This window comes from Cucurbita maxima, unplaced genomic scaffold (assembly GCF_002738345.1).
Source record: "Cucurbita maxima cultivar Rimu unplaced genomic scaffold, Cmax_1.0 Cma_Scf00020, whole genome shotgun sequence".
Lineage (NCBI taxonomy): Eukaryota > Viridiplantae > Streptophyta > Magnoliopsida > Cucurbitales > Cucurbitaceae > Cucurbita > Cucurbita maxima.
Genome location: NW_019272036.1, coordinates 3,151,179 through 3,174,158, shown reverse-complemented (window position 1 = coordinate 3,174,158; position 22,980 = coordinate 3,151,179). Strand labels below are relative to the sequence as shown.

Here is a 22,980-nt window from a genome sequence, read left to right as displayed (position 1 = left end):
TCAAGATTACTAAGTGACAACTGATCTGGTTCTCCTAAATTGAGAACTTATTATTAGTTTTAAAATATAAATTTTTTCTTATAATACAATAATACATACTATATTCAATTTTATAATTTTTTTTTCAATTATTTACCTTTCAAATAATCTTAGATATAATTAAATATTTATAGAAGGTAATTTTTTAAAAAACATGCAAATCTAATTAAATATTTTACTAAATGAAATTTTGAATAAAGGACCAAAAACACTTTAACCAACCCAATCAAAAGATGTACACATAGAATAAAGTCATAAGGCCCAGATATAAGACATTCATGCGATGAATAGTTGGGCCAACCCTATACATGAAAAATTATAATGGTAGTGGGACCCTTGGTTTCTAATTCCTAATTTTAAATCCAAACTAACTATAACACACAATAAATACTAATTATAAGATTTATTTATTGAAAAACAATGGAGGGGCTAAAATGATATTTCACATAAATCTCATAATTGGAATCTAACAGGCCAATAGAACAGGAATAGAGTTGGTTCCACATCACTGAGCATCTCTTACTTTTAACTAAAATCAAAAGGTTAACACGGTTCATTCTTGAGAGCTTTCAAGGTTATATAAAAGAGGCAAACTTATATTATATAGACTACCCATCATCTAGACTTTACATATAAGAAACAAGGGAAGGCATTGAGAGTTACCCAAAACTGGATACCTGAAGTAGTCTAAAGCAAAGCACTTACCCTGTGTCACTGATTCCATTAACCAAAAGGAAGATGAAAATAACACCACAATTTTGCATTTGGCCTGCCTGCCTGCCTCTCTCAAACGCGGCCTCTCTTGTGGCTGCAGGATGGGCATTTGTACTGCTTGATGTGCTCTGCTTTGGCAGGAGTTATTCTAACGCATTTCCCATGGAACCACTTCTCACAGATATCACAGCAAATCCAAAATTCATCTGATGCATAATTCTCACCACATGCCCCACACAAGGTGTCTCCGTGCTCGTCTTCGTCTTCTTGATACAAGGCCTCTACCTCTTCCCTTGCCTGCGGTTGCCTTGAATACATTCCATGGATTTCAGCTTCCCTCTGAAAATAGTTGAAACATTAGGATGAAGTAAATAATCCATGTAATTGATGCTGTAAAATTATATCAGACCCCTCTGAAAATAGTTGAAACATTAGGATGAAGTAAATAATCCATGTAATTGATGCTGTAAAATTATATCAGACCAACAGGCAGCAACAATAAGTCTTGGGGTATCAATTTCGTTCTTGAGTAGGAGGAGAGGAAATAACCGAGTCTAACTGAGTCATACGGTACAGAAGAGATCAAAATCAATTCATTTCTAGCAATATAGATTATAAATCATGACACGAACTGGCAGGATTCGCAGGTAAAGCTGGAAGCTGCTGCGCGACCTCTAGAGCAACTATCTTAGCCGTGGGATCAGCCTTGCCTAAGGCGGGTGCACGGAAGGGCAAAGGCGAAACTCAAAAGGAATTTACTTCTTTTTCTAATTCCTCTTTCATTTGAATTTCCAAACCTCAAGTAGGTAAACCAACCGAAGAATTGGAGATTGTTTGGAGATTGTCCACCAGAACTATAAACATTATTATAACTAGGATAGGCATAGTTAAACAAGCCCATATAAGATAATTGTCCCAGCTACATTCTTTTTCTATATGTAGAGGCAGGGGAAACACCTAAGCTACATTGTTTGTTAAAACTACGAGATCGAAACAATGGTAGTAAGAATAGAGTAGAACAAATAAAAGCAGTCAACCAACTGTAAAACTGAAGATATATCAGCATACCGTTTTAAAGTTGGACTTGGATCTGCTACCATTAGCACTCGACGACTTTTCCTTGACTGGTTTCTTTGCAACACCAGTGACTACTTCAAATACAGTTGGCAAATCGTTTATCATATTAAAAAGCCGCCTCCTGCATCAAAAAAACAAGGCAGACCATTTTATAGCAAGACCAACAATCATGATTGTTGAAATAACTCCAATGTGAACAATAAATTCAAAATGAAAATACCTATCAGCTTTATCAAATCCAAATCTCGCACCAAAATAGTAGGCAACAGAGAGCAACCAAGAATCGCTATGGACAGCAACCAAAGCCAACCAATCCCTTTCTTGCATCCCATCTCTTGCAAAATTAATACCCAATGCTGGCTCTGGGAGTTCTGGAGGTACTTCTTCAGCAGGTAAATTAACTTCCCATACTTCATTTGGAAAACCATACAAGCATAGATTTTCCTTCTCTGTAGTCACCAAAAAACTGTTATAAATAGCTAAGGGATCGCTAAACTAAAGACTACGAATATGAAATCGAAAATTGGGATGGTAGCACACAGAATTGCACGGATGGGGGTGGAGTCAAAAGTTCATATTCCAGATAACAAGGAGAGCCCCATACACAATGAATTCGTGTCTTAAAAGATAAGATGTAAACAGAGATAACTAAAAGCATGTACCAGGATCACATTGTTGATAAAACTCTTCAACATCTGCAATGATAAAACTGAGAAGAATTAGACATTCGAAACTCCCAAATGAAGCCAAAAGCCAAGGTCCAAACAACCAACCGCTCCTAACTCTCAATGAAAGTTCCAGAAATAAAGAATCCAGCCGTTTACATTCTACATTTATCTAATACTTCATCCAAACACAAAATTCTTCGATTGAAATAAAAATCTTTAACAAACTATACAGATCATGAACTTTTAGGTTTGCATCGACTCGCAAAAAGTATCAGATATGATCAAGAAATTAGTTGCATAAACTTAAAAAATGCAGGCAAAGGAAGAGAGCTCTCTCTGGCTACAATAGGAATACTCCGTCGCTCTCTTATGTCTTACCATGCATGTACACAAATCGACAAGAAGAAATCGATCCACATTCAGGAACAAAATTCATAATGCAATTTCAACGCTTATACAGTGGAAAACTAGACTGAGATTCATAATTGCACGGCCACACTCAAGTAAGCTAAGAACAGCATTAGAAAACACATTTTCTCTTATCCTAATTACTCCTCATTCGCAAAGCACTTCCGCTTTCTCTCTCAAAAAGAAAAACCAAACGGCAACATCACGAACAAAAACGCCAAAATCAACCAAAAATCAACGAAAAGTAAAACAATTCATTCCAAAATGGAGAAAGAAGGACATAAAATACGTACTAAGGCCATGAAAACAGCAAAAACATACAATGAAGTTCCATCGCGCCTGGTTTTATCCTTCTCCCAATACGAGTCAACAAGAAAAGGAAAGAGGAATACCTACGGTGAGGGCTTTGATGACGCCACTTCTTCGGCCTCTAAAATCACTGAAAACATCTTCGACTGAACGATTATGCACTGCGCCACCTCCATCCATTGCCATTTCTTCTTGGTTGTTCTTGCACCTTCTCGAGACGAAATTGAGTCAAAAAGGAAAATAAAAACCGGAGATTACCAAAACGGAGAGACAGAGAGACAGAGAATCAATTAGCGAAGATTGAATATATGGCATCGATCGTGAAACGGGAAATTTGAATTTGATGAAGGGAATAGTCGGATTATTGAGATCTCTGTCTATTACCGTATTTAGGATCTAATGCCTTGTAATAAAATAATTAGTTTTTTATTTTATTTTATTCAACTTATAATTTTTTTTTTTCCCCTTAATGGTAGAATCTAATAAATAAAATAAAATAAAATAATTCGACGGTGGCATTAACATGAAACATTTAAAATTAAATTAAATTAATTGAAATGAAAGCCTTTTTTTTTTTTAAATCCTTTAGCTTTATATTATTTTTCACCAAATTTAAAAATTCAATTGTTGTAATAACTAATAATTAAAAAATCAATTAAAATCCTTGTAAAGGGACGGAATTTATTCTGAATAAGTTATATGATTTGTATTTATTGTTGTAATTTAAATCTAAATTCATTATTTAACTAATATTAAAAAATAAATTAAAATCCTTGTAATTTTTTTGCTCAAAATTTTTACCATTAAATATTTTATTTCAAAAATATTTCAAGAAGGTTTTTAAAATATACTTGAACCTCCGAACTTGTTTCATGAGTTTTCAAAAAAAAAAAAAAAAGAAAAAGAAAAAAAAAAGAAATTAAAACTCCCCCATAAAATTTAAGAAGAAAATAGTCTATAAAATGTAGACCATGATACTTCCACATATTACGGGTAACGTAAAAGACATCTCTATTTTCCCCCTCAAAAATCCTTAGAATTACCACGGCTTAACTTTCAATTTGCCTCTGACCATTAAATGAAATGTGAATAACCCGTCCTCCTCTTTTTGAAACAAGGGATGCTTCTGGTTTTGTCGGTGCTTGAAACAATTTAGTATTCTCCATATTACTATATCTCTAGAGTCAATAACTTTATATGAGGAACTACTGAACTCAAACACTTGTTACCGTTACTCTTCAATTTTCTGTTGAGGTCTATTGTGTGGAGGTACTCAAATTGGATTAGTGATCGATTTCTAGGACTATTTACTGTTATTTTTAGAAGTTCACAGATAAACAAATGAAGCTTTTTAAAGTTTAAAGATGACAAAGTTTAAGAGTATTTTTATTTTATATTCAACTTTCTTTGTGCTTCAGAATAGTCGAAATTACGGCGCTATAAACCAACCTCCCACGGAAAAATAGGCACAAGAAAAGAGCAATAGACCGACCAATGTAACTACAAAAACGAAATGGTCCCTCTGTAACCAATCATCCATAATATCGAATAAATCATTTTCGTCTTTAGTAAATTTACCAAATGGATTATTATACTTATAATATGATTTAGAATATCAAATTTATGGTGTAAAGTTGGTTTTTAAAAAAATGGAAAATAAATAAAAGCTATAGGAAGAAGATAGGAGGATGAATTTGTATTTATACATCAAGAGATGATCATTCTAATGTGTACCCTAGTGATTATGTAAAGCAAAAACAATGGTGAAAATTGTTAACCAGTTCCAGTTCCAACCAGTTCCAACCAGTTCTAATTGAAAAATACAAGAGATTTCCGAAAATGATCTTTGGACAACCAAATTAAAATGTGGTTTTCCCATACTCCTAAAATTACCATAGTTGAAATGGATTCAGTTTCAAGCACTTTTGTGAGATGAATTTTGCTAATCATATCTGAACAACATGGATCATAATCAACAACTACTAACTAACATCGATCTCATCACAGAGGCAATTTGATCTTCTCTGACCATTTAAAGATATCAGAATAGACTCGATCGCCTCCCAAATCTTCCCCTTGTGCACCCGCTGCTATTCGAATTATATCTTCGATCAACGCAAAGTTCCCCATTATATCGACGTGAGCACCACTCTGTGTTCCTCGTCCTTCTAGCAAGTTTGATGGGGGAGAGTGATTGTATTCTCTAACGTATGTTCGGATTCCTGAAGGATTAAATCTGGTTTTCCCACGCCACCCTTTTGCACACATGTAGCCAGCACTTAGAACAGGTACAGTTTCGTCTCCATCGACCGTGTAGACTCCGTCCTTCAGACAGCCTTCATCACCATCATTAGCTGCAGTATCAATCTGAAATGGAATGTAACATTCAGCTGCAGGAGAGAGCTTATAAACATAAGCTCTTTCGGTCGGAATTCCAACTCCATACAAAGAAAAGATCTCCATGTCCGGAGCATTTGGCAATCTGCAGAGCAGTTTGATGTTGTACAAAGTTCAATAAACCAAAGATTGGATAAGGATTCTCATATCGTTTTCAAAGGAATTCAGAGTTCACTGAGACCAAATAGCACAAAAAGAGAGGAAAGGTGCAAGTCTTAGCCAATTCAAGAGGTTCAAGAGGCAAGTCTCTACCAAAAGTAACAACAAAACAGATGAAATGTTATCTTTTCCTACAACCTTACCTCGCTCGGTTACCGAAATTCTCAAAGGGGGCTGCCTATTGCCCCTACATACATAATATAAGATTGTTGAACGTGGCCATAACGACGTAGTGGCTCCCAAAAAACTACTAGATACAAATTTCATATTTATGCCTCTAATTACCAGCTAAAACAATTTTTAGATACATTTCAATTAACTCGCATACATCTAATAATTTTTTCCCTCGTCCCCACTTATTCACCCGTCTTGTTTCTAGCATTAGTTGTTGTTATAATACCTATATGTATATATATATATATATATATATACACGTAAAATCAAGAAGGATAAGATTATCACCTTGTCTCCAATGGGTTTGACCAATACTTGTATTGGTTGTATTTCGGATCATCCAAGTTGTCAGCAATCCCATAAGAGAAATGGGCACTCCCACGTTCCATTGTATGTGGGGCAACATAATGAAGTAAATCTATGATCGATCCAGCGGTATAAACTTTGTAATCTGAGATTGCTCTGATACCCTCAATTCCCATGTCATGGTATTCAGTCCAAACGTCTTTGCACGTAGCATTTGCAATATTGTGACCCTTGATAGCATCCTACACCATTATAAGACATGAAACATAAGACTTCCTCCAAGAAACATCATCCAGATGACTGCAAGTTTTTCCATAAAAGAATCGAGAAAATGAGGAGATCGACGATTTATCCATCAGTGAAGTTTTTCCAGAGCTAAATCAATTGTAGGTTACTTAAAAAATTAAATTCAAGTTTTAACTCACCCACTATAAATTGTTTGAGCCTCGACATATTCGAAGCACAACTTTTAATGAAATGTTTACCTGGACTTAGTGCTGACAACCTATTAACTCATTATAAGCCAACCCCTCACCGTAGGGCAATTATTTGCCTGAAATCTAATCACCTAACTACTTATTTATGCTTCGAGACAGGACTGATTAATTAAATTAAAAATCATTATACTAAGGAGAAGAGCCTTACCAAAAACTCAATCCTCTCAATCTCAGATGAATCTGCTTCAGCTATGTCTTTCCCAAACGATATAATTCTTCCATAGCGAACTTTCTTTGAAGAGGGAACAATATCTCCATCACCGTCATAACCTCCATTATGTGTATCATTGTTTTTTAGCCTTCTTCTGCTGGGAACATGGCCATCTTCAGGTGACCAATCAAGGCCACCCCATATAACATCCCCTCCTTTTGGTATCATTGACATGGTCGAATCCCAGGTACGAGTCATCTTCATTACATGCTGCAATGTTTGAATGCGAAATAGATCGTTGTCCAAGAAGACTGGTGCAATAGCCCTGCATTATGTGAAGCAAGAGACATGAACTCTTTCAGTCAACAAAAACCTCAGGATTTAATGATTGCAGATTCTTAATCAAACAACTTATTTTACATAGCAACCTTGTGGCTAGAAAAAGAAATACTCCAAAATGTGCCTTATAGAATTCAAAAAATTAATGGTTTTTAAGTGACTTGAACTTAATCCAAGCACACTAGGAGAAATCTACAAGTTAAGAATTAGAGCCTTATAACTATTGGCATTGACTAAGGTGACCTGACATTACTACACAACTTGCTAGAGCCTAGACGATTGGCGACATAAAAGTAGGTATATCGATAACTCGAGTTACTATCATCCTAGACAACTTCCAGACTTAAGAATTCAAGGACAAACTTCAAGTGCCTGCTGTAAAAATAGTCATCAGACTGAATACAGGATTTTCTTTCCTAACCATGGAAACACACACAGACATTCAAACAACAGGGAATTAAGTGATAGAGACCTGGCAACTGCAATATCCTTAGCTTCAGCAGAGAAAAGCCCAGCAACAGCTTTGGGAACACCTAGAAATGGTCCACCAATATTTATAACTGCTTTTATATGCTTAGCGCACCAGTCTGGTCCTCCCCCTCCACCCATTGGTGCCGGTGCTTCAACCCACTTCATAAAGTGCAGGAAGTATAAAACACCCATCGAATGCGGAATTATCACTGCCTTCTTCCCGCCATTTGTGGCAACCATCAGCTCTATGTTACTTTTTATTCTGCTGAGGGTTTGATCTCTAACCTTTATCATTTGAGAATTTAAATAATCAACAAACAATTACGAACAGTTAGTATTGCTGAAAATGGAGAAACATAACTGAAAATGATGATATTTTTATTAACTAGAAAATTGTGTTCCACTCCTCCAAATGATTACCTCTGTGTTCTGATATGAAATTCTCCAGTCATATGCAGCCATATACATAGTTTTTTCCTCATAACCAATACGAGCCAAGTTAGCAATCAGGACTGCCCACACAAAATAACCAGGAGCAAAATAGTCGGCAGCAACAAGCCCACTGACAGGCCTAACCCTAACTCCTGGAGGATCTAATCCAGTTTCATTATCCAATGACATATGCTCTACCCAGCACGAAGGTCTACATGGGAAAAAGGTTCAACAAGCATAACAAATTTGGTCATGTAAAACCAACCAAGAATTTCTTTGAATATGCACAGCATCAAACAGTCCATTAGCAAATATTACTCTTCAGAAGAATTCTTATAAGAATCAACCAAACAATAAGAAGAATTCTTATAAGAATCAACCACACAACACCAGCAACTTCAGAGAAGATCAAAAATCCAATAGTTCACCTTACAACCTCATACAATTTAGCTGCTAAATATCACTCTCTGGTTCATGTAGACCATTAACTAAAACCCAACAATTATACCAAGAAACATAAAAAGTTAAACCATCCAAATGTACAGGGGAGCATATATTATCAAATACCTTTTATAAACTTCGCCGAATGTGCCGCCCCAGAGACGCTTCCTGAACAAACCCTCCGCGCATTCATGGCCTTCCCAAAGTTCAAGCCCACCAGTGACGATTCCCGGCACAAACACCACTGGGTGATTCACCTTCAACCCCTCTTTCTTCAATTTGACACCCGGCGGATCGGGCAATGGCCCCGTGATTGCCTCCGTCACATACTGAGGCAAAGATGCCGGCATCGCATTGTAAAGGAACATCAAGAGCCACCATGTCGTACAGACGCACCCAACAAACCAGCAACAACTATCAACACACGACCACCTTTTCTTTGCCTTAACTTCCTTTACTTGTCCGCTAACCTTCTCCTTCTTATCGTCATCTCCATCCTTCTGAATATTGGTATCTTTTTCCACTGCCTTTCTCCGACGTATCAAAGACATATTTCGAAGTACTCAATCAAGAATCTCTAACTAAAATTTCATAAATTAACTATTCCGCAGCACAGCTTCATTCTCAAGTTTATATACCGCAATTCCAATCGAAATTCCCTCTAACTTGAACGAAACAAACTAATTTAGGGAACGAAACCCCAACAATCCAATTCGTGTATGTATCAAAATTCTAATGTAGTGAAGAATAAATCAAATCTGTCTCCCAACACGTGAAAGTTACATTTCTCGGCGGACAAACAACGCCAATTCAAAGCTAAGAAAAAATAATACCTAAAAAGCTATTTTTAAAGGCAAAAACGCATTTCAGGAGATAAAGAACCAAAAGACTGCCCTCGAATATAAATGGAAACTTTATCGTCAGTTCGTGCAGTTACAAACAGAAGCTTGAGCTTATCGATCAATGGCGAGTCGGATCGGGAGGAGCAGCCGACTGCTCTCAGCAAGATAGCAAAATTATGGCGCAGAAACGAAACTCGCTCTACGTGCGAGCTATTGCTTTCAGATTTTGACTCAACCGGTTTAGATAAAATGCAATTTAAAGAAATTGAATATTCAATTTATTGCGTGGCGGAATTTCATTGGTTGAGGGTTTTGGGCATCTCTGTATTCTTCGTCCATTGAACTGAATTGAGTGACGTGATTGTGGAGGACCGTTCTTTTCCGTGTGCGGGACCGCAGTGGATTTTAATTTCTGTGTCCCTGGGCCCCGGCACGTGAAACATGTGTGCTACGTCGTCGTTTTTACACAAGAAAAAAAAATGTTATACTTGATGAGGTAATATTAATAATTTTCATGACTTAATAATGATAAAATAATTATTAAGTAATTTTTTCTAAATAAATAAAAAATACTTTATCATATATTTCAGTTGCGTTTAAAATAAATAAAAATATATATGTATTGAACTGAACAATTGTTACTCTTAAAATATATTTTTTTATTTATGATACAATTATTTATTTATATATATATTTTCATAATAATTTGTTTTATTATTTATTATTCCATAAAAGTATTTTTTAATTATTTATAAAGTATTAAAATTGAGTTGCATGTTCTAAATAAATGAACACGTATTTAATAAATTAACATTTTACTTATATTAAAAATAAAATTTTGAATAAATTATCAGAATAATTTGTAAGTTAAGTTTAGTTCATTATTAATTAAAAATTATTTAAATTATAAAAAATTTACAACCCCAATAATTAAATTAAATTTAAAAATGTCTGTAACTTATTCAACCTACTATAAAAACATTTTTACCAACTCTCAAATAAGTCTATGATTTAAATTAATTTGATAATATATTTTTATTATTGTTATTTTTTTTTTTATAAAACGTGCCCTATTTAATTTTTTATTTTTATGCTTTAATAAATATTTAATTATTGGTGGTTGTTTGTTTGAAGTTAATTTCTATTAAATTTTTAATTTTAAAAAATTATTTAACCAAAATTAAGGAATTTTATTTATTTATTTAAAATTACGTTAATTAAACCAAAGTATTTCAATATATATAAAGAGAGAAAATTGGGCCGGCCATTGTATTATTGACGTTTGGGCCGCACCGTTTCACTTGGGCTTCGAGAGAAGGTTCAGTTCGGTGATCATTTTTGTAACGCTATTTATTTATTTATTTAAAAATTCAAAAAAAATAATATTTAAAAATTTGGAGATAATCTATAAGTCTATATATTAATAGTAATAATTTTTATAAACTTTTTTATATAAATAATAATAACGCTACTCCTAAAATTTTATAAATATTTTTTAAATATAGTATTAATATTAAGATTTTTTTTTTTAAAGTTTTAACCTATATTTGAGACCATATTAAAAATTTAAAAGTATTTTTTAAATAAATTATTTCTTTTCGAGTATTTTTTTTCAATAAATTTTAAAGATATTTGTTTATTTTATCATATTTTATTAATTGGCAAGGGATTCCCAAAATAGGGAAGTTTTGAACTCCCAACGGCTCCTTTATATTAATTGGCTTCTTTTTGTCACTTTCATTAAAATGTGATAAATAAAAATGATAAATAATAATTTATACATACATACATATATATATATATATATATATATATATATATATATATATATATATATATATATATTTGTATGCATGTGATTGATGCGGCTGTCACCTTAAAAGCAAAGCATTAATTTTTACCAAAAAAAATATTAATTTAATTACCCTGCCAACTCGACTTACTATTTTAACCATTTTTTCCATGTGGGAAAAATTTTGTCGATTAATTAATTAATTTTGTTTATTTATTTAGTTTTTTTAATATATTTTTATATATAATTTTAATTTTGCTAAGAGTTAAATATTTATAGAAGGAAATGAAAAGCTCATTAAATAAATTAGGTGTTCATAAATTTAAGAAAACGACTTTGTAAGATTATAATTTGTTGTAGTGTATTTAGATTTATTTTAATTTATTGACTTTTATAGTTTTAATTTTAATTTAGGCTAAAAATAACATTTTCAAACAATTTTTAATCATAATATGGATTTAATAAAGCTTATTTTATATCCTCATTAAGTATATAAAAAAAAAACCTCAAATTATAATGAATATAATTGAAATTTAGGTTCTCTCGAATAAGCGTGTCAAAAATATTTTCATTTGAAAAAACCTCTTGCATCGCCTAGATCAAGCTATGTATGCTCGAGCATCTGGCCTCGATTCAAGAAGAAAGTTTTAGAGAACGGGGGCAGAGAGATTTCGAAAGAAAGTTTTGAAAGCAAGATTTGAGAAATTGGAAATGGTGTTATATAGGGATGTAAACAAAAAGGCAATAACAAGCGACTTACTTCATATAACTATTGGGTAGGAAGAAGTTGACAACTAGTCATATCCTCTTATAGTACATTTTTAGGCATTTTAGCCCTTGCAAGCGTAGACACGGTTTTGGTGAACGGTCATATACCCTCATATTGACCCAATATGGAATGGTAATGACGTATCTAGAATGAAATCATGAAAAAGGGGTTTGAAACGGGCATGCAACCATGGACAACACAGACAAATGTGGAAACCTTTCCTTAAAAGATGTGTTTTAAAGCGTTTAGGGGAAGCCTAAAAGGGAAAACCCAAAGAGTACAATTTCTGCTAGTTGTGGGTATGGGGCGTTACAAATGGTATCAGAGTCAGACATCGAGCGATGTGCCAGTGAGGAGGTTGTTTCTCGAAAGGGGTGGATTTGGTGAGGGTCCCACATCGATGGGAGAAAGGAACAAGTGTCAGCAAGGACATTGGGTCCTGAAGGGGGGTGGATTATGATATCCCACCTTGGTTGGAGAGAAGAATGAAACACCTAATTTTTAAAGCCTTAAACGGGAAGTCGGAAAAGAAAAACAAAAAATAATAATTTTATACCTAAAATAATAATAATAATAATCCATTGTCTTGAAATCACAAACAGGCCAGCCCTTCACTTTGTTTGCCAAATATTTTAAATTTTATAATATAAAGTTTCATAAGTTTATAATATATTCTATTATAAAGTTGTATTCGGACCTAACTTTATAAAGACATAATTCACGCTTGTCACCCTAAACAAAACCATCCTCATTATTACGTTTGATATTCAAACACGAGCTTTAGTTTGACAATCCCCCTCAGCTTTACAAACCATCACACGCCTTGTAAATTTATGACTTACGATATCAGCACTTCCTTCTATCTATCATTGAAAATTTTTGTTATAATGGATGATATTTTGCTCGTGTATTTGAAATGCTTCATACAATGTCAAATAAGTTATTAGGTGTGTAACAGCTCAAATCTACCGCTAACAGATATTGTTGTATTTGACTCGTTATGTATCGTTGTTAGCTTTAGGGTTTTAAAACGTGTCTATTAGGGATAGGTTTTCACACTCTTATAAGAAGTGCTTCGTTTTACTCTCCAACCAATATAGGATCTCAGAAGGTGTGTAACACTCGAGTAAAAGAAGAGTATATGAATGAATCGAGACTATGTTCAAATAAGGGACTAAAAAATGCTTAAAATAACTTAAAGTTACTACTTGTATCAATAAGGTGCATATTCTTTTTCGGTAGCTCAATCATAATGCTAAAAAGACGTGTTGGTTTTAGAAGCAACGAATAAGAAACATGACTATATCGTAGGAGAATGTCGGAGCTATCAAGTGTCGAATCTAATATATGAATCTTAACTGAATTAAAAACATGTTTTAAACCGTACTACGATAGTGTTAGTAGGAAACATTGGAATGAGAGTGTCGTACTAGGAGTATCATTGTTATGGTTAGAGCAAACAAATGAAATCATATCACTGTGTGTTTTGTTTGACAGGTTTTTGTTTGTCTGGAATAGGGACAACTACCGCCATCATCCAAACACGCCGTATTTGTGTAGTGGACGAGGGCAAATGGAATGATACCCAAATCGACACGCTCGCAGCTCACGTGCTTTTGTTTTTTTTTTTTAATAATTATTTTTAAAAAATTATAGTTATGTACCGTACATATTACATAGATAATTAAAATCCCATAAAGATATTAGTTTTTTTTTATTATTTATTTTAAAAAATTAATTTAACATTTTACTATAATTACAATTTTTTTTTAAATCGTAGTTTAATTATTTAAAAAATATTTATAAAATTTTAAAAGTAACATGAGTGTCATTTATAAAAAAAAGGTCTTATTGTCAATAGGCAACTCATAAATTATCTATAATTTTTTTTAATTTTATATTTTAAAGTTTATAAGTATTTTAAAATGTACTAGATAAATGTATTTTTGAATTTTTTTAAAATTTCAAAATGTTTTAATGTTTTAATAATTTTTTTTAAAATTCAAATGTATTTTTTAAATACTTTTATTAAAAATTTAAAATTAATTTTGAGACATTTTTTAAAAATGGAAGAATCATTGAAAATTTGAAAATTTAGAAGTATTTTTGAAAAAGAAATACAAAATTGAAAGGCATTTTATTAATTTACCCTTTTTTTTTAAAATATAAATTGAATATAGAATACTTTGGATTTGGGTCAAAAGCACAACTAGCGACAAAAACGGTGCGCACATTGGTTCGGCTCCATGCCATTTGGTTTTGCGTGAGCACGAAGCTGGGATGGAGCCATTTTATTTCTCCTAAGTCGAGTCGGTCACCAAGCCTAAGCCGCTTCGGAAGCCCCTCCCTCGACTCGAGCCCATTACTTGTCTCTTTCTTCATTATTAACCTTACTTTGTTTGCATTTTATCCAAATTAAATTACCTAATTACATATTTAAATATTTAATATATAATGCTAACACTTATTAACATATTAAAGAAAAGTGAAAAATATATATAGTTTTCAAAAATTGTATTAATTTTTATTTTCATCAAATTGTACTTAATATTACAATTTTAAATAAGAAAGTAATTTTACTTCCATTTAAATTTAATTAGTTCTCCTAAATAAATAAAATAAAATAAAAAATTTGAAACTTAATTTATTGCTACCCGAGACTACAATTACAACGAGACTACATTAGATTGTTTTGTCTCATTTTACCCATAAACAACTATTAAGCTACTTCCCTCAATCTATGCTCGTTTAATTTAGATTTAACGAAACACGTCTTGACTGACGAGCTTGTTCAGCCTTCTCTACACTATAACTCGATTTTTTTCTCTAAGCTCAAATTGAGATCGAACGTTAGATCATATTCGATGAGAATGTTACACTAATGTATATGTATGTAGTTTCAAAGGGTCGATGCTAAGAATATTTTCAATAATAAAATAAATAAAAATTGGATAAAAAAACAAAATTTCCAAAAATAATTGAGAATAAAAAAAAAAAGAAAAGAAGAAAAGAGCCAGAATTTAAATGTTTTCGGAACAATTTTTATTTTTTTTATTTTTTTATTTTTATAATTACAATATATTTGTCGATTGTAGCGCACGTGAGTAGGTAACGAATCACGTGACTGAATCATATCAAATTCCCCAACACAAAAACGCATTTCCTCTTTCCCTCTTTTCTGTAGCGGCGGCGGCGGCGGCGGCGGCCCTCGGCTGTACTGCGCATTGAACACCTAGCCACATAGGCCGAGTCTGCGCCGAGACGCGCCGCGCTGAGCTCTGCCTCTGTACGTGTACGCTGCTGCAGCCCAAATCTCAATGGTCCAGAGAGAGAGAGAGAGAGAAGAACGAAGAACAACCAGAAGAAGAAGAAGAAGAAGAGGAAGAAGAAGAAAGCATTTGAGTGGTTTTCACTCCTCGTAGCTGGCTTTCACGCTGATCATCGCAAGCGAAAAAGCAAAAAAGCAGAAGAAAGGTTAAAGGTGCGAATGAATGCGATTGAAGGAAGGAAGAATCTGATGAGTTTGTGTGTGCATTTAAAGCTTTTGTAGCTACGAAACCCTCTTTCTCTAATCCCAACGATTCTATTCGATTCCATTATTTCCAATCCAATCCACTTTTTTCTTCTTCTTCTCTGTGATCCGTTTCTTTCTCTTTCTACGGGACTTGATTGAAAGTTATGGAAAGCGACTGCTCGACGTGATCGTTTTCCATGCCAATCTTTTGCCTCTTTCGTGTCCTCTATAATCCGTAAGCTGCTGCTGAATAGTTCTCTTCATTCCATTCCACTTGCTTTCTTTTCTGTTTGTTTGTTCGTTCGTTTGTTTGTTTGTTCCACTGCTTTATTTCGTGTTTGCTTTATTATTCTGTATTCCTCAGGCCTTTCGATGGGAGTATTTTTTTTTTCCTTCTCTTTTTGATCTTGTTATAGCTGTTAAGAGACAAGATCTCGTGATTCCGCAGTGATTGAGCTTCTTGTACTTGTTTGACCCTAGTCTTTCGCTGTGAAAGTCCGGTGGATTGGTGTTTTCTGTACCGGAGATGTTGACGTGTATAGCCTGCTCGAAGCAGCTCAACAATGGATCTCTGCACCAGCAAGAGGGAGAAGATTCCGTTGCTACACCGAGGACTAAACAAACAATCAAGGCTCTAACTGCTCAGGTAAACAGTCAACGTAATGAGATTCTATCTCTGTTCTCAGAAATTTCAAGGAAATGGTTTTTGTTGCTGGTTACTTTGTGCAATTTGGAGGAGAATTTTCTCTGCTGGAATCGTTGTTGATCGAACATTTCGAACATATTTATTCACTCTCGTTTCGATTTCTTTAACTTTCTCGGGAATCATAAAGAGAGATAGCTAGGTAATTGTTCGATTTTCAACATCGGGAAAGAAGCTCGACAATGAATTGATGTGAAATTGACGTTTCCTGTGTTGTTTTTTACTTCCTTGAAATCTCGTTTTACTGTGAAATTGATGTTTATGACTGAATTTTTTCTGCTACTTTCAGATCAAGGACATCGCACTGAAGGCCTCGGGTGCTTACAAGAATTGCAAGCCATGTTCAGGCTCATCGAGCAACAACGACAAGTATAAATATGCAGAAGCTGATTCTGCATCAGATTCGGCGAGGTTTCATTGTTCCTACAGGCGGACTGGGAGTGCAAACTCCATGCCAAGGCAATGGGGAAAGGAAATGGAGTCCCGATTGAAAGCTCTGTCAAGTGGGGAAGTGAGTCCAGCTTCTGTAAGTGGACGAACTGAGATTGTTTTCTTGGAAGAAGACGAACCAAAGGAATGGGTAGCACAAGTTGAGCCTGGTGTGCTTATCACTTTCGTTTCATTTCCACAGGGAGGAAACGATCTCAAACGGATTCGTTTTAGGTAAATCATTTGGAATTCATCTGTTACTGAAGAAACCTATTTGTCTGGAAGTGCTTCTTCACTTGTTCGTCAGCTTGTTACATTTCTACTGTCTGAAACTTAGGAGGTGGAATCTTGTGATTTAGCTGCCATTTGAACTCTCTACTTCATTCCCTTCTCTTCTTTGCAAGCGTATAATGATCATATATTTCCTATAATTGTTTATGATTGGTTGCTAACCCTTGTTTTCTTTTGTTGATCAGCAGGGAACTGTTCAACAAATGGCAAGCTCAAAGATGGTGGGCGGAAAACTATGAGAAGGTTGTGGAATTGTATAATGTCCAGCGTTTCAATAGCCAAGCTGTTCCTCGTCCACCTTCCCCTCCATTATCGGAAGATGATGTGAGTTTCGAGCATCATACTAGTTGGGATATACTGTCATATCGTTTCAGCAGGTTTTTAATGGTTATAGACTTTGTTACATTATTAACATGAGTTCTATTCAATTCCAGGCCTCGAATACTCAATCTACCAAGGACAGCCCTGCTACTCCACCTTTGACGAATGAATGGCCTCCTCGAAATTCCGATCGACCATTGGGAAACTCGTCATCAGAATCTCTTGATCACCACCCTAACCGACCCCCACATTGCTATGATTTAGGTGGTTTAGCTCCATCAGTTAAACCCTCTAGCGAAAATGACGCAAAGATTGAGACATCATCTGTAGATGGTTCTTTGAGGACCAGTGAGGGAGATCAGTCAGAAGAAGAGCTTTCTGTAAGTAATGCTAGTGATTTGGAGACTGAATGGATTGAAGAGGATGAACCAGGAGTCTATATCACTATTCGGGCTCTGCCAGGTGGCTCGAGGGAGCTAAGACGCATTCGATTCAGGTATTAATCTTTCATAATGAGTATAACATACATCTTTGATAAGTCTCACAATTTCTGATTGTTACCTTCCCATGTGGGACTCAAAAACCATTATAGAAATTAGTCACTATATATAACTATATATTATATCCTGTAACGGCCCAGGTCCACTGCTAGCCGATATTGTCCTTTTTGGGTTTTCCCTTTCGGACTTCCCTTCAAGGTTTTTAAAACACGTCTGCTAGGTAGAGGTTTTCACACCCTTATAAAGGGTGTTTCGTTCTCCTCCCCACTAATGTGGGATCTCACAATCCACCCCCTTTCAGCGACCAGCGTCCTCGCTGTCGTTCCTTTCTCCGGTCGATGTGGGACCTCCACCAAATCCACCCCCTTCGGGGATCAACGTTCTTACTTACACACCGCCTCGTGTCTGGCCCTTCGGAGAACAGCCTCCTCGCTAGTACATCGCCCGGTGTTTGACTCTAATATCATTTGTAATGGCCCAGGCTCACCGCTAGCAGATATTGTTCTCTTTGGGCTTTCCCTTTCGAGCTTCCCCTCAAAGTTTATAAAACGCGTCTGTTAGGGAAAGGTTTTCACACCCTTATAAAGGGTGTTTCGTTTTCCTCTCCAACCGACGTGAGATCTCACATGTCCCCAGAGAATTACTAAATAAGTCTAATATGATGAATTGGCTGATAAGTTAGTCACGAAAAATTGAGGTTCTATCAAGCTTGTAGTTTCATGTTTAAGTTAGAAATATCAACCTGAACCTAGCCCAATAGGTTTGAACCTCCACTCTTAGATGTTGCCAAACTCATAAAAGTGTTTCACGTCGAAAAAAGTGCTCGTTTCAGTCTATAAACTGGAAACTTTCATCATGCGTTTGATTTACTGCAAAAAAACACTGATCTTTAGTATGGTTCGTTTTGACGCAGTCGAGAAAAGTTCGGAGAAATGCACGCGAGATTATGGTGGGAAGAGAACCGAACGAGGATACAAGAACAGTATTTGTGACGATGGTACGTGAATGGAATTGCATCTCGTTTTTTAGTTGCAGATTGCGGGTCGTTTTTTACATACCTCTCTGCCCTTTCTTTCTCTTACAAATCCAGACTTCTCTATGTGGCTTATGCTTCGGAATCAAAGGATGTTGAAAGATTATCACATTGGTTAGGTTGGTGGTTTTAGCCTTTAGGGGAACAGTAGAGATAACAGAATTTATACTGCTCCAATATTCCATGTTGTTCACTTCAGAAAGAAACTAATGGTTGTAATACTCTACTCTACTGTACATTTGAGTGGGATTTGTCCAAAGACTTCTCTTTCTATGGACTTTCACTGGCCCATTAAGCTCTCTGATTCCAGGCCCATTTTCAGGCCCAAAATAGTGGGTCCTGGTTGAGTTTTTGTTGGGCTTGGATTGGATTAGAGGCCCAAAGCTCTGTTTTATTCCAAAACTTTTTCGTTATTAATTATTAGTATATTATCTATATAATTATTGTAAGGTTTTCAATGATAAAACAATATTTTTTCTGGATTTTTCTTTTGTAAGAAAATATTTTAATTAGTCGAAGGAGCCAAATTCATCATCTTGGATAGTAAATTATTGAGTTCGAGTTCTTATTATAAACTATTAATCTACATATTTATTTATTTATTATTATTTTTTAGCGAAAAATATTAATTAATTAATTTATTAATTTGAAACGGATTGAGAGTTTTCATTGTAAGTCTTTTTTTAAAGATTTTTGTTAGACAATTTAATATTTGAAATTCTATTAAATACAAAATACGATTCATTTGAAAAATTAAAATATATTATGAACATATGAAAATTAAATTAGATGATTTTTAGAATAGAAGTTTAACAAAATAGTTTTTTTTTTAATACTCTACGTAATAATAAAAGAAATTTATTGCAGTTATTAAAAAAATTTAAAGTAATTTATCATTTGTTTTTTTTTTTTTAATAAAAATACTAATTTTTAAAATGGAAGAATAATAATATTTTTGAAATAAATACTAAATTTATTACTTTTATTATTTTTAATTGTAATTTAGGCTAAAAGAAATAATATGATAATCTAAGCCTTGGTCTTCATTAGTTCTGATTATTCGTCGTGAGCCGCTGGGATCTCGAAGATGTTACATGTTAACGGCCGTAGCAAGCTTCTCTTCTCTGAGCAATGGTGGATCTCTGCACCAACATGAGGGAGACGGGAGCTAAAGCAAGCCGTTGAGGAACTTATCGCTCAGGTAAATGATGATCGCGCTGGTTTATACCTAGTTGATTTCAAAGAAAATACGTCCTCCTTGTTCTTCTGGAATTTACTTATTGAAACCTTATAGGAACGCATGAAAATGAATCAGAGGAAATGCGGAGTTGTGACGTTTTCGTTTATTGATTTTAGTTTCCTTCACTTTTTTGTCACGAGACAGCTTGATTGGTGTTCTAATTCCAATTTTGAGTGAATTGGATGATGGAAATGAACTCTGGATAATTTCTTAGTGTTTCCGATTATCAATGTAGGCTTATTTTACTTTGAAATTGATTTTGAATCAGAGAAGTTTCATCTATTTTCCGGCTATGAAGAACGCGAGCCTATGGAGCCTGTGTACTTGTGATTTGTTTCCTTAGGACGTAAATGATTTCAGACGACTAATTTCAGGTATTGTTGGCATTGAGCTGTTGGTGAATACTCCGATTTTTCTGAATGTGGATCTCATATGCTTGTGTTCTTGTTCTGGTAGTGAATCTACAGAAATTAGCAACTAGAAATAGGAAATTTTGGGATTGTGAATTGACATTTTGTTTGCCACTAAGTGCGTCCCTCAATGGGACCTATCTCTTGGAGTGGAATTCCTTTAAAAAGCTTCCACTTAGAATTCTACTGGCAAGTTAGTCCTGTAAATACATTTGGTGATTTCTGTCGCTAGCTGCCCCTTGAGAAAACTAGAATACTCGTGCGGTAGCGCTATGAATAACAGTAATCTAGCTGAGACATTGCCTCATGTTATTCTTATTTCAATTTCTGGGCTTTTAAATTCAATCATTCCCTTTTGAATCTGAATTATGTATGTACAAGCTTGTTTTTCCATTCTATCAGCTGTAAGTCGTTCAATAATAGATAGCAAGCTCAAAGATGGTGGATAAGCAGTTCACCTTCCAACCTTCCAAGATCTGAAGCTAAAGATGAGTTTAAATCTATTACCTGTGATTTGGAGGTATATATTTGAATGAGATGGTTGTGATTTTACACTCTTATCATGTACTCTCTGGTGCTTCCATTCTATCAGAATTTAAAAAATTGTTCCCTTCTGTTATGCTTCAAGCAGGAGTTTAATGTTAGATCTTCAACTCCCCCTGGTTCCTGAAGATAGTAATATCCATTGAACATGGGCGACCCCTAGCAGAAGCGTTTAAAAATCTTGAAGGGTAACTCGGAAGGAAAAGTTCAAAGAGGACAATATCGACTAGCGGTGAGCTTGGACGGTTACACTACATCCATATCAGGGCACAAAAGGGAGTTTAGATGTGTTCGCTTCAGGTATTGAAGATTTTAATTATGAAATTGCCTGTTTTATGCTCCACATATAGGACTCCATTAGATTTACTTTATTATATCATCAGCAGCCTCTTACTAGTTCGTGAAGAACAACCTAAACTTTTTGAAATCCTTATTTCTAATTAGCTAGGCTTCACATGAGTATGATATGAAATTAATTCAAGTGAAAGTTTTGGAACGAATTACCTTGATGATCAAGATCAAGAGCAAAGAAAACTCGTTTTTCTAAACTTGTGATTTGAATCACTCCACAAAAGGTTTGATCAATAATACTTGAATGTCTCTAACATATAAGTTCTAAACATAAGAATTTGCAAGGTAAAAACTGAGCTCAACAAAGCTAAAATAGAAACTCTATTCCTCTCCATTCCAAAATATGATCTTAAATTAATAAAATGAATGACTATTTATAGCCTTGAAAATAAACCTCATAATAACCCATGGTTAATTGTAAGGTTGTAACTTTGATGGCTATCAATACCACAATTACCCCTAACTAATTGTAATTTATAATTAAAAACAATTTTCTAAAATTTAAAAAATACAATAAAACATTCTTAAATCTAAATCATCCCTTTCAAGACTGAAACACCCTTATTTCATATCAAAGTGTTTGGGTGAAGGTTTGAGTTCGAGGTTTGGCAAAAGATGCAAATATTCCAATGTTTTCTCTGTTGGTTTGTCAACCCGGACAAACCCATGGGTTTTGACATAACTCTCATGCACAAACTCCTTAGCTTAAACTTCTAAACTGGATATTCACACACTTAAATATACAACTTGTGCATATAGTGTGCGAAAGTAATTTTGTTACTTCATAGAATTGATTATCGTGCATAGCTTAGTGAATAAAATATCTATTACTTTCTTTAAAGTTGAAGGTTGAAGAACGATTCGTGACGAAGGGCTTTTGTCTGCTTTTCCATTTGACCCTTCTAAATTTCTTATTCCCCAAAAATTTGGAGAAATTCATGATTAGCAAATTAGGAGCTCATCACTTAGTACTCTTGGAATTCTATTGGTCACTGTTTTTCATATTACATATCCTATTTCATTTCTTTTGTTCTTAGACCTGCAGTGAATTCTATTTCTTGGAATTCTATTTCTTTTGTTCCATGTTGATGTGTGGATGATGAGTTAGTTATATTGACTCTTAGGAATCAAATAGTACGAATCAAAGGACGGTGAAAACTAACTTTTGCTGTAGATTTATTGGAATCAAAGGATGGCGAAAGCTAATATTAGCTATGCATACATTTTTTTCTGGAACTGAGCTTTCATGGAGAAGAATGAAAACAACATTAGCTATAGTTCAATAGGAATCAAAGGATAGTAAAAGTTAACCTTAGCTCCAGGCAGATAGGGATAGGAGGATGGTGAGAGCTAACTTTATCTCCATCGATACATCTTTGCAACTCGGTTGAAAACTACTTCGTTACTTTTTAATAAATCAATGATTTGTTATTACTATTTTGAAGATTATTGCTCAAATATGAAGTCGGAGATTTGAACCGATATCTCGAACGAGATAACAAATATATTAGCAAAGTATTGTTCGAAGTTAACTAGTAACTATTAATGCAGATAGCCATCTTTATTCCTCTATTAATGACTATCATAATTGATTTATTCTATACATAGTGACAATGAATATAGTATCTAATCGAATTTGAACTCTCTAAAATGGTTTTCA

General features: G+C 34.4%; 3 protein-coding genes across 5 annotated transcripts; 1 reads left to right on the top strand and 2 right to left on the bottom strand.

Annotated features, from left to right (window-relative positions):
* Positions 1-463: 463 nt before the first annotated feature.
* On the bottom strand, positions 464-3,597 carry LOC111494824 (PHD finger protein ALFIN-LIKE 3-like). Its single transcript, XM_023144814.1, has 5 exons — positions 3,299-3,597; positions 2,493-2,525; positions 2,051-2,279; positions 1,822-1,951; positions 464-1,092 (listed from the first exon to the last, which is right to left on the bottom strand). Exons 1-5 carry the CDS (start codon positions 3,399-3,401, stop codon positions 826-828), a joined length of 762 nt encoding a protein of 253 aa, XP_023000582.1. The 5' UTR covers positions 3,402-3,597; the 3' UTR covers positions 464-825.
* A 1,301-nt stretch (positions 3,598-4,898) lies between these two features.
* Positions 4,899-9,133, bottom strand: LOC111494451 (phospholipid:diacylglycerol acyltransferase 1-like). Its single transcript, XM_023144398.1, has 6 exons — positions 8,709-9,133; positions 8,130-8,352; positions 7,711-7,994; positions 6,897-7,224; positions 6,234-6,493; positions 4,899-5,697 (listed from the first exon to the last, which is right to left on the bottom strand). The coding sequence occupies exons 1-6, from the start codon at positions 9,131-9,133 to the stop codon at positions 5,217-5,219; spliced, it is 2,001 nt and encodes a 666-aa protein (XP_023000166.1). The 3' UTR covers positions 4,899-5,216.
* Positions 9,134-15,160: 6,027 nt separating this feature from the next.
* Positions 15,161-22,171, top strand: LOC111494706 (protein Brevis radix-like 2). Of its 3 annotated transcripts, none has more exons than XR_002720219.1 (9): positions 15,161-15,734; positions 15,916-16,145; positions 16,492-16,865; positions 17,108-17,246; positions 17,357-17,739; positions 18,657-18,740; positions 19,827-19,977; positions 20,285-20,946; positions 21,072-22,171. XR_002720219.1 is itself a non-coding variant. In XM_023144671.1 (6 exons), exons 2-6 carry the CDS (start codon positions 16,026-16,028, stop codon positions 18,733-18,735), a joined length of 1,095 nt encoding a protein of 364 aa, XP_023000439.1. In that variant the 5' UTR covers positions 15,162-15,734; positions 15,916-16,025; the 3' UTR covers positions 18,736-19,047. The 3 variants fall into 3 exon arrangements, 1 of the variants encoding a protein (XP_023000439.1); XR_002720218.1 differs by having other exon boundaries at positions 21,055-22,171; XM_023144671.1 differs by lacking the exons at positions 19,827-19,977; positions 20,285-20,946; positions 21,072-22,171 and having other exon boundaries at positions 15,162-15,734; positions 18,657-19,047.
* The last annotated feature ends 809 nt before the right edge of the window (positions 22,172-22,980 follow it).

Bases quoted from the DNA above. Each gene is read 5' to 3' on its own strand.
- LOC111494706 (XM_023144671.1), top strand. From the start codon at position 16,026: ATGTTGACGTGTATAGCCTGCTCGAAGCAGCTCAACAATGGATCTCTG. The intron at 16,146-16,491 runs GTAAACAGTCAA...TGCTACTTTCAG, and splicing joins TCAAGGCTCTAACTGCTCAG to ATCAAGGACATCGCACTGAA. The intron at 17,247-17,356 runs GTGAGTTTCGAG...ATTCAATTCCAG, and splicing joins CTCCATTATCGGAAGATGAT to GCCTCGAATACTCAATCTAC.
- LOC111494451 (XM_023144398.1), bottom strand. From the start codon at position 9,133: ATGTCTTTGATACGTCGGAGAAAGGCAGTGGAAAAAGATACCAATATT. The intron at 8,353-8,708 runs GTATTTGATAAT...TTTCCCATGTAG, and splicing joins TTCGGCGAAGTTTATAAAAG to ACCTTCGTGCTGGGTAGAGC. The intron at 7,225-7,710 runs GTCTCTATCACT...CACATAATGCAG, and splicing joins AAGGATATTGCAGTTGCCAG to GGCTATTGCACCAGTCTTCT.
- LOC111494824 (XM_023144814.1), bottom strand. From the start codon at position 3,401: ATGGCAATGGATGGAGGTGGCGCAGTGCATAATCGTTCAGTCGAAGAT. The intron at 1,952-2,050 runs GTATTTTCATTT...TTTTTGATGCAG, and splicing joins GGATTTGATAAAGCTGATAG to GAGGCGGCTTTTTAATATGA. The intron at 1,093-1,821 runs GTATGCTGATAT...AACTATTTTCAG, and splicing joins CCAAGTCCAACTTTAAAACG to AGGGAAGCTGAAATCCATGG.